Genomic DNA, 12,223 nt, shown 5'->3' with positions numbered 1-12,223 from the left:
CATTGTTGAAATTATGTCCAAATATCACTAATCATTAACAATATTCTAGCTTTGAATCATATACATTGTTGAAATTATGTCCAGACATTACTAATCATTAACAATATTCTAGCTTTGAATCATATACATTGTTGAAATTATGTCCAAACATTACTAATCATTAACAATATTCTAGCTTTGAATCATATACATTGTTGAAATTATGTCCAGACATTACTAATCATTAACAATATTCTAGCTTTGAATCATATACATTGTTGAAATTATGTCCAGACATTACTAATCATTAACAATATTCTAGCTTTGAATCATATACATTGTTGAAATTATGTCCAAATATTACTAATCATTAACAATATTCTAGCTTTGAATCATATACATTGTTGAAATTATGTCCAAATATTACTAATCATTAACAATATTCTAGCTTTGAATCATATACATTGTTGAAATTATGTCCAAATATCACTAATCATTAACAATATTCTAGCTTTGAATCATATACATTGTTGAAATTATGTCCAGACATTACTAATCATTAACAATATTCTAGCTTTGAATCATATACATTGTTGAAATTATGTCCAAATATTACTAATCATTAACAATATTCTAGCTTTGAATCATATACATTGTTGAAATTATGTCCAAATATCACTAATCATTAACAATATTCTAGCTTTGAATCATATACATTGTTGAAATTATGTCCAGACATTACTAATCATTAACAATATTCTAGCTTTGAATCATATACATTGTTGAAATTATGTCCAGACATTACTAATCATTAACAATATTCTAGCTTTGAATTGCATACATTGTTGAAATTATGTCCAAATATCACTAATCATTAACAATATTCTAGCTTTGAATCATATACATTGTTGAAGTTATGTCCAGATATTACTAATCATTAACAATATTCTAGCTTTGAATCATATACATTGTTGAAGTTATGTCCAAATATCACTAATCATTAACAATATTCTAGCTTTGAACCATATACATTGTTGAAATTATGTCCAGACATTACTAATCATTAACAATATTCTAGCTTTGAATTGCATACATTGTTGAAATTATGTCCAAATATCACTAATCATTAACAATATTCTAGCTTTGAATCATATACATTGTTGAAATTATGTCCAGACATTACTAATCATTAACAATATTCTAGCTTTGAATCATATACATTGTTGAAATTATGTCCAAATATCACTAATCATTAACAATATTCTAGCTTTAAACCATATACATTGTTGAAATTATGTCCAGACATTACTAATCATTAACAATATTCTAGCTTTGAATCATATACATTGTTGAAATTATGTCCAAATATCACTAATCATTAACAATATTCTAGCTTTGAATCATATACATTGTTGAAATTATGTCCAAATATCACTAATCATTAACAATATTCTAGCTTTGAATCATATACATTGTTGAAATTATGTCCAGACATTACTAATCATTAACAATATTCTAGCTTTGAATCATATACATTGTTGAAATTATGTCCAAATATCACTAATCATTAACAATATTCTAGCTTTGAATCATATACATTGTTGAAATTATGTCCAAATATCACTAATCATTAACAATATTCTAGCTTTGAATCATATACATTGTTGAAATTATGTCCAAATATCACTAATCATTAACAATATTCTAGCTTTGAATCATATACATTGTTGAAATTATGTCCAAATATCACTAATCATTAACAATATTCTAGCTTTGAATCATATACATTGTTGAAATTATGTCCAAATATTACTAATCATTAACAATATTCTAGCTTTGAATCATATACATTGTTGAAATTATGTCCAAATATTACTAATCATTAACAATATTCTAGCTTTAAACCATATACATTGTTGAAATTATGTCCAGACATTACTAATCATTAACAATATTCTAGCTTTGAATCATATACATTGTTGAAATTATGTCCAAATATCACTAATCATTAACAATATTCTAGCTTTGAACCATATACATTGTTGAAATTATGTCCAAATATCACTAATCATTAACAATATTTTAGCTTTGAATCATATACATTGTTGAAGTTATGTCCAAATATCACTAATCATTAACAATATTCTAGCTTTGAATCATATACATTGTTGAAATTATGTCCAGACATTACTAATCATTAACAATATTCTAGCTTTGAATTGTATACATTGTTGAAATTATGTCCAAATATCACTAATCATTAACAATATTCTAGCTTTGAATCATATACATTGTTGAAATTATGTCCAAACATTACTAATCATTAACAATATTCTAGCTTTGAATCATATACATTGTTGAAATTATGTCCAAATATCACTAATCATTAACAATATTCTAGCTTTGAATCGCATACATTGTTGAAATTATGTCCAAATATCACTAATCATTAACAATATTCTAGCTTTGAATCGCATACATTGTTGAAATTATGTCCAAATATCACTAATCATTAACAATATTCTAGCTTTGAATCATATACATTGTTGAAATTATGTCCAGACATTACTAATCATTAACAATATTCTAGCTTTGAATCGCATACATTGTTGAAATTATGTCCAAATATCACTAATCATTAACAATATTCTAGCTTTGAATCATATACATTGTTGAAATTATGTCCAGACATTACTAATCATTAACAATATTCTAGCTTTGAATCATATACATTGTTGAAATTATGTCCAGACATTACTAATCATTAACAATATTCTAGCTTTGAATCATATACATTGTTGAAGTTATGTCCAAATATCACTAATCATTAACAATATTCTAGCTTTGAATCATATACATTGTTGAAATTATGTCCAAATATCACTAATCATTAACAATATTTTAGCTTTGAATCATATACATTGTTGAAGTTATGTCCAAATATCACTAATCATTAACAATATTCTAGCTTTGAATCATATACATTGTTGAAATTATGTCCAAATATCACTAATCATTAACAATATTCTAGCTTTGAATCATATACATTGTTGAAATTATGTCCAGACATTACTAATCATTAACAATATTCTAGCTTTGAATCATATACATTGTTGAAGTTATGTCCAAATATCACTAATCATTAACAATATTCTAGCTTTGAATCATATACATTGTTGAAATTATGTCCAAATATCACTAATCATTAACAATATTCTAGCTTTGAATCATATACATTGTTGAAATTATGTCCAAATATCACTAATCATTAACAATATTCTAGCTTTGAATCATATACATTGTTGAAATTATGTCCAGACATTACTAATCATTAACAATATTCTAGCTTTGAATCATATACATTGTTGAAATTATGTCCAAAGACAATACTAATCATTAACAATATTCTAGCTTTGAATCATATACATTGTTGAAATTATGTCCAAATATCACTAATCATTAACAATATTCTAGCTTTGAATCATATACATTGTTGAAATTATGTCCAAATATCACTAATCATTAACAATATTTTAGCTTTGAATCATATACATTGTTGAAGTTATGTCCAAATATCACTAATCATTAACAATATTTTAGCTTTGAATCATATACATTGTTGAAGTTATGTCCAAATATCACTAATCATTAACAATATTTTAGCTTTGAATCATATACATTGTTGAAGTTATGTCCAAATATCACTAATCATTAACAATATTCTAGCTTTGAATCATATACATTGTTGAAATTATGTCCAAATATTACTAATCATTAACAATATTCTAGCTTTGAATCATATACATTGTTGAAATTATGTCCAAATATTACTAATCATTAACAATATTCTAGCTTTGAATCATATACATTGTTGAAATTATGTTCAGACATTACTAATCATTAACAATATTCTAGCTTTGAACCATATACATTGCTGAAATTATGTCCAGACATTACTAATCATTAACAATATTCTAGCTTTGAATCATATACATTGTTGAAGTTATGTCCAAATATCACTAATCATTAACAATATTCTAGCTTTGAATCATATACATTGTTGAAATTATGTCCAAATATCACTAATCATTAACAATATTCTAGCTTGTTTGCTGTTTACATCATATAAAAAGAAACAAACTTGTCATTTGAATGCCCTTCATGTCATATTTAGATTGTGATTTAACTTGGAGTACAATGTGATAAAACAGGGAGGAATACAGCAATAAAAAAAAATGATGAAATTTTGAAATATACATTGAAATATCTGATTGCTTACCAATTGGTAAACTAAAAAGTACACTTTGTCTTACCTTATAAATACTCTTTACTAAATCCATAGCTTTTAGTGGTTGCTCACTGCTTTCTTTCAATGCATTCAATATTTGAGTTTCTCGCAAATTTCTGTGCTGGATGTAATCTTTAATCAAAGCACAAGGGTCAGGAACTACTGGACCATGACCAGGATATATAATTGTTGGTTTCAACTCTAGGATTTTATGTAAAGATTTCATGTAGTTGTACAGGTCCTCAAACACCTAAGAAAACATTAACCTATTAGTAATTTATGTAAAGATATTACAAACTTGTATTTTAAGATTTAACTAAAATTAATTAAAAAGACCAGAGTTATCTGTAAAAAAATTAATAACTTAACAATTGGCTATTCACATAAATGCATCAGTGATGAAACAAATAGGAGATATAATCCGTGATGACGAGAAAACCCACTTGTAGAGAAAAATATATGTAAAACCAACACCAGCCATTTTTACATATATAAATAGGAGATATATGTAATTTCATGCACCAGAAAAACTAAAGTTTACAAAAGAGCACAAAAATATGATTCGGCCATTAGATGCTGCCCTTATCTCACTGCTATGTTTTCCTTCCTAAATATTTTGAAATTTCATTACAGCAAATAACATATTGATACAAGAAACAATGTGGCTTTATGGAAGTCAGTTTTAACAATTCCAGGACTTAAATAAATTTTAAATAGCTATTTGCCTCTATGCACAGATAATTTATCCCCAACATTTATTTTGGACAACAACTGTGACACCAGTAACATTAACAATAATGCTAGGAATGTTCTTGGTGTGTCTGTGTGACCCAACACTTCATTTCATGATGAAGAAAGTGGAGAGTGGGAAGAGAACTTTTAGGTTATTCTACAAATATTAAATTAGTTGACTTTCCTTTAGGAGTAGAAAACCTAGGGGATCAATATAATGTTGAGGGGATGTAGGGGGGACTTCTGAAACAGAGAAAGGAGTGATTTACTGTTTCACAAGCAGCATTCTGAAACAGAGAAAAACTGTGTGGTTGTTGACCATGTAGTAAACAAGTATGCTCAGAAAGCATATATTGAGTGGTAGAGAGAGGTAACACAGTCACAAGGACTACTTTTAGGATTAGACAGTAACTCTTGAAACAACTGATACCATTTCCTGTCAGTCCTAATGGGCAGCTCAGCAATTAGTTGAGTCAGAGTGTCCTTTCGAGTTCAAGCATGTCCACAACTATGACAAGAGAATGAAACAAACAAGAAGGAATCCAAGGATGATGATACAATGTACAGATGATTTATTTATTAATATCCACAAAACAGGCAAGACCCTAACAATACAGGAATGTGTACTCCAGTAACAAAACCACAAAAAGGATACACTTATTTGCAGTAGATAAAAGCTGGTATTTGGTATGTTTGTAACATCAAGAACACCATTAGATGTTGAGTAGGGCAGTTAAGCATTTCCTTTAATGAAACTAGGCACAGTTAAATGTACAGGAAATCAGGAAAGGATCAGTTATGAAAAAAACAAACCTTAATTACATCTCCAGAATGCTACAAATGTAATACAAATAGCAATGATGCAACCATAGGGAGTGGTGGAAACTAAGTCATCATCAAATGTCTACAAATATATCTTCAAAAGAGGTCTATCAGCTACAGCAAGGGTGAAGAAGAACGTGTGTTAAAAACCATAGACCCATTCAAGTATAGGAACATTAAACATGGTTAAATATTTTTATGGCATGATAAAAAAAAATTAAAAAATCAATAGTTCAAAATATAGTACAGATATACTGACAAAGAACACATACAGAATGAGGTAGAGTTCTGTAATCATACTACTATTTTCTACAAATATGTAGAAGAACTACCAGCATTACAGATGTTATCATAAAAGTGACAAGAAGTAGGCTTAGTTCTGATACTAAAGTCTAAGCTAAGCTTTCTGTGCAAACAGAGCTAAACTAATGCACCTGTAAATGTGGTAATGTGAACATCCAATTATCCTTCACATCTAAAACTAGTAATAGAATATAAGTGGATGTAGAAAACTCAATGATTATAAAATCCTGCCCAACAAGATAACAGGCCTAACACAATTTCAAACTCCAGAAAATAAAGAAAGCTGAGCATACAGACAAGAGCTAACTACATAAACTAGCTAAAGTTCCATAAGAGGACCCAGAATATCAGATGGCTTACTACATATTTGTAAAATTTTACAAAATTAATATCCTACTGAAAGACTAAATTAAAAATGTTTGACATCTGGATATAAGGAATAGATAAATCACAGCAGGAATGGGTAGTAGCCTTATTCAAAACAAGTTCTCAACCTCATGAATCTGTCAGAAGTGGAAAGAGTCTGATCATGTAGAGATTGAAAACAATACCCAAGAGAAAAATGAATCAACTGCAGTAACATTTAGAAAAGTGCACAGTGTTTGGACACAGACAGAAGTATATAAAGTAAGCAAGATTTCTGAAGTATAGAGCCAAAAAATGCAAAAAAACCAAGATGTGAAATGTAAACATGGAATTTTTCCATTAAGTCAGAGGAGATCAATGGGTATAGTTAGAAAGAAGCCAACTATGAGGCAAAACTAGGTTGTTTAGTTTCTTGGCTTGTAAATACTGAAACAAGAAAGGAGAACAAAACAAATAAGATGAGAGAAGACTATCAAAGGCATCTTGTACAAACTGGTAACTGGGTAAGTAACAATTAGGCAGGGCTAAGTTGTATCGTCCCATTCCAAAATAATACAAAGAGTAGCTGCAAGTAAGATACAGTGAAGGTCCGCATTAGGAAGGTTCCCAAGATGTTTTATGGGAAAGTGATGTGACAGATATAAGGATTAGAAGTTTATCCAATTTAAAGAAAATAATATGAACTGAGGAAGTTCACACTGAAGACAAAAGATCCTGACTAAGAAGCCTGTTTGCATAAGAAAAATACATCCAGATGTAAGCAACTATTTACGATAGTTTCCTGCAGTAAAAAAAAACAATGATAAAACTTCGATATGCTGAAAGCACAACCCATGCAAGCCAATCAGACATACATAAAAGAAATTTGTGTGGTTAAAATATATATAAATTTTACAGGACATTTCAGTACCAAATACTCACCCATACAAAAGTAAGCATCCAATGGGTTTCACAGTAGGATGAGATTAGGTATATTTTATGTGTTTCATCAAATAGGTTCAAGGTAATTATCCCATGAATAGAGTCTATGATTTCATTAGTACAAATCACATGGATTGGAAGCAACTCAAAATCACATGACAAATTTCATAAAATTATAAGACAAAATGCACAAACAACCTAAAAGAAAAATGAAATATTTAAATATAAAAATATTTTTTTTAAAGTTGAGTAGAATTAATTCATTTTTAATCTTGCACATGCGCACACACACACACACACACACACACATTCTAAAGGAACTATAGAGACATTTTTAGCTTTTAAATTTAAGCCTCAATGCCCAACCTTACCTCATGAGCAGAATTACCACTGCTGCAAACTAGGCCAACAATAAGTTATAAAACAGTTAGCAACAGCTTTATAATCCATATCTTAGCCAGTAACCTCACGTAGTTAAATGACTGGACACGAAGGTCTGACAAACAAATACAAAGACTACAACAGCCTAGACAGGCTGAAAGCAGAGAGACAACATACTTAAGGTAATGTTTGAAAATGGACAAAAAAAAAGATACCCTTAATAAAACAAAATCAAACAAATTCATGAATTTTATGTTTAAATTAAATTCAGTTAATAGAAGGGTAAAGTTTATGATGCAAAATATTACACCAAAATCAAATACCAAGACATGTACATATCAACTTTTTTGGAGGGAAAAGGGGTCCTTACTGGAAAGTGACAAAAGCAAGGAAAACATTCAATAGCCACTGGAGGAACTATTTCTTTAATTTTCCTCAGTAGAAATGAATGGATTGATCTCCTACATTTGATCTACCTAGCCAGGTTTGTATGATCAAAAGGCAGTTACCATAAGCTGATGCGTGAAAACTCACAACTCACTCAAGATGTTACCAACATGAATGGAAACCACTGGGAAAATGTGAATAGCAAATATATAAACAATAAAACAGAAAGGTACTCCACTTTATTAGCTTTTACAAAAACAGAATTCAGAAGTCAAACAATTCACATTATCTGATCCAGTCTCATTACCCAATTTTATTCACAAAAGCAACTAAATCAATTGTACCAAAAAGTGATTTTTTTTTGTCTTTTGAAGAAATAAAGATGAGTGTTACTAATGAAAGGATACATCTTGTGGTAGGTTTCTGAAGTGTTTGTGATGAAGAAAGAGGATACATCAAATATAAGATGTGAGGAGCTTTCTATGAGTTTCAACAAGTCCAAGTCATCCTAAGCAAACACACACACACAATAATACCACACTTCATTCTTCTTGGTTAAGATGTCAAAGTCATATCCAAAGTGTTCTCAAGATTGCTGCCAAACCAAGATCTATTGACTTGAAGCAAACAAAAGGGAGTAATATAATTTACCATTCCATGTGACAGCTTATGGGTTGTTGTCCATCCATAGCATCTGGTGCAGTTGATGTGAACCCTTTCAGTTCAAAATCCTCATTAAAATTTACAATAATAGAATTACTGAGAGATGTCAGGTTTATTTCATAACCCATAAGAAAAAGTGATTTTAGGCAATTCTAGATTCAGCATAAACATTTAGCACAGTCTTTCAGTTTTTAACACAATGGAGTTGACATTAGTAAGTAGTATGAACAGTAACAGAGATTTATGCCAACAATAAAGTAATCAATAACATTTTCTTTCTGAAGATCCTGATGATCCTTACCCCTGTGCATCTTGACTCCATACAGTGATTAATAGGTGACCTTAACCTTTGTAATGCCAATACAGCAGCACATGGAATACAAATGCATATTCAATAAGGACAGATCTATTACTAACTGAAGGTGTGATATATTAGCAGAAATACTAATACAGTGTATGAAATAAATAAAATTGTTTAATTTGTTTTTTAACTTAAACTGAGCATTGACTGTTACTTTTAAATAAAGCAGAACGATATTATGAGAAATTTAAGGTTATTTTTCAATCACACTCTTTCAGTAGGTCTACGCCTACCATTTTAAGGCATTGTGAATACAGTAAATATGTATATATTAAAACCTGATGAAATAATGAATATACACTCCATGATTCAATGTTTTCTCATGAAAATATTACATAATTTTAACAATGGAAATTACATTCATAAGTGACTCATTCAAATAGGAACTACTTTAAACAAATCATTATGAGTTTGCTGTAATATATTATTTTTTTTATTCTAATTAACTGATATAAAATATGACTTAAACCTAATATATCTTGCAAAAGAGTTTATTACCAAAATTTAGAAAAAATAATTTTTAGCTATACCAGAGAGAGGTGTTTAAGGAAACATTATACATTTATTCAGATGAGAGAAGAAAAGCTTTAAAAAGTTGAATCATTCAGATAAAAATTGTAAATAACACATAAAAGTTTGTTACTACTTATTCAAACTCTCTCACAATTAATACAGATTTCCATGATTCTTGCCAATCCAAACTTAATTCAAGTGTTTGTCTCAAATAAAAAGTATACATACCGTTGTTCCTTCTCCAAGTATACAATCTCCACTGAACACGGCATTGTCTTCTTCCAACACAAGCACCAAATGATCTTCTGTATGACCAGGAGTATGAACTACCCTGAAAAAAAGTATTTTAAAATAATAACAAAAAAGTACATCAAAATATTTGATGTATACAAGTAAATTGTCCAGTAGTACCACAACATACTGAGTTATCCTATCTATGAAAGAAGGAAGGCTTGATGAGTATGCACATAAAGCATAATAACATTTAGAGTTTCTCAAATTATCAATTTACCCCATTTATTTAAATAAAGGAACCACATTAGTAGTTTTTCAATCAACCTTCAGCAACTTTTAAATTATTATACAGCAAAAATGGTGTTTTTGTACAAGTTCATTCAAAACATATTTTGCTATTCTATAGCATATATTTATATATGTATATGTAACAAACACATGCACGTTCTGACTAATTTATTAAAAACATTAGCTAATAATGGGTTAAGCCACCTACTGCTCAAATAACAGCCATCATAAAACATGGTATAGAACCTACAAAGTGCTGAAAGGTGTTCTGAGGATTCTATCCCCATTCATTCATTAATATTGTTCACATTAACCCTTTCAAAATGAGTCAATGATCAAAGGTCATGCCATCTTGTTTGTTGACTTACATTCAAAATTTTATTGAACTACTATTTTATGAATTTATGTCAATAAGTACGGAATCAAATTGTAAATTATAATTCAAACTTTAATGCTATATATGAGTGAATTTCTTAATTTAAAAAGTAAATATTAAAAAAAACATATAAAGGTAGATTTTAGTAAGTTATGTGGTATGTTGAATGCAGCACTGTTTAAAATTAGATGTTTGTGATGTTAAAATATTAAGTATATAGTTTTGTACAAATTAGGAACTCAAGTTACTAATATTGACAAGTGAGGATAAATTTTAAGATTGGTTGGTTGATTTGGTGTTTCATGGCACAAAGCAGCTAGGCTATCTGTGCCAAGCATCCAGTAAAAAGTTAAAATTAAAGTAAATTCAGTGAAATTCATAAAAGGAAATTAAGGTAAAACAAAGGTTTAAAAAAAAACATAAATAGCATTAAAACCAATGTTTACATCTAGCCTACAACAGTAAGAGAAAAACTTCAGCAATACAAGTTATAAAGGACTTTCATAATTGTAATTATCATAACTCCCCAGGAAAACTAACAGTTCAAAATCCACCATTAGTCACCTGAAGTTGGCCTATCCAGTCCTGGTTCTCAGTTATTTGACGTTATGGTCATTTTCAGAAAGTAAAGTAATAAAAACTTTAAAGGACTTGTAGCAAAATTTTAATAATAACTCGCCAGGATGACTAACAGGTAGTTCAAACAGCAGTGTCAGTCACCTGAAGGTGGCCTTTCCAGTCCCAGTCGAGTTATTTGATGTTACGGCCATCTTCTAATTTCAAATCGAACTAGGTGGACTTTGATTCTTAAAAGGGTATCACATTAAAAAAAGTCTAATGTATAAATTAACAAACTTAAATAGCATTAAAAAGATTAATGGCCTTTAAAAATAAAAACGTTTGTAACATGAACAGTGTCACCATTACCAATAACACTGTCTAATGTTACGGATAAAACTTGGGACAGAACATGTTTAAAATGGTGCTACCATTGAGAGTCACAATGACGGCAAGACAGTAAAATATGGCTTATTGTGACCTGAATGTTATACGGCCAACACATTGGTGCATCAGTCCTAGATAAAAAGAAAACGATGAGTTAAAAAACTGTGACCAATACTTAGTCCAGGTAGATCAACTTTCTCTTTCTGATCCTTACAGAAGCAAGATGGCCAAAGTCCAATGCAAGGTTTTATTTGGAAAAGCTTGTTTTCACATTACTCACTCCAAGTCGACTGCCAAAGGAACGGAGCTGAGCCTTGAATACAGGACTATAGTTCATGTATGGAACAGGCATAGCGGTGATAGTGCCTGAGCAGATAGATTTAGCTGCAGTGTTGGCTAGCTCATTCCCGCGAATACCAATGTGACCCGGTATCCAGAAAAACTGGATAGAAGTAGATGATAAAGAGAAATGGGCCAGTCAGTTTTGAATATCGGCAAGAACAAGGTATGAACTAATGTGAAGCGATTCCAGGGTCAGAAGAGAACTAAGTGAGTCAGTATAAATAGTACAGTTTGAGTACTGCTTAGCTTCTATGTGGTCCAGGGCAAGAGAAATGGCATATAGTTTGGCAGTGAACACAGAAGGTGTAGAGGGAATTCTCCA

The 12,223-nt window shown here is 29.8% G+C and overlaps 1 protein-coding gene across 2 annotated transcripts in view; it reads right to left on the bottom strand.

Annotated features, from left to right (window-relative positions):
* The window catches only part of LOC143252576 (endoribonuclease LACTB2), a 45,215-nt gene that overhangs the window by 21,823 nt on the left and 11,169 nt on the right, over positions 1 to 12,223 (bottom strand). For both annotated transcript variants that reach the window (XM_076504918.1, XM_076504917.1), the window contains exons 4-5: positions 9,945 to 10,047; positions 4,293 to 4,517 (exon numbers count right to left, since the gene is read on the bottom strand). In XM_076504918.1, the coding sequence (XP_076361033.1) occupies positions 4,293 to 4,517; positions 9,945 to 10,047 (328 nt within the window). The remainder of the gene's footprint in view (positions 1 to 4,292; positions 4,518 to 9,944; positions 10,048 to 12,223) is intronic.

Source organism: Tachypleus tridentatus, chromosome 6, assembly GCF_004210375.1.
Source record: "Tachypleus tridentatus isolate NWPU-2018 chromosome 6, ASM421037v1, whole genome shotgun sequence".
Lineage (NCBI taxonomy): Eukaryota > Metazoa > Arthropoda > Merostomata > Xiphosura > Limulidae > Tachypleus > Tachypleus tridentatus.
Note: the sequence above shows the minus strand (reverse complement) of the source record. Positions and strands in the feature narration are given on the sequence as shown.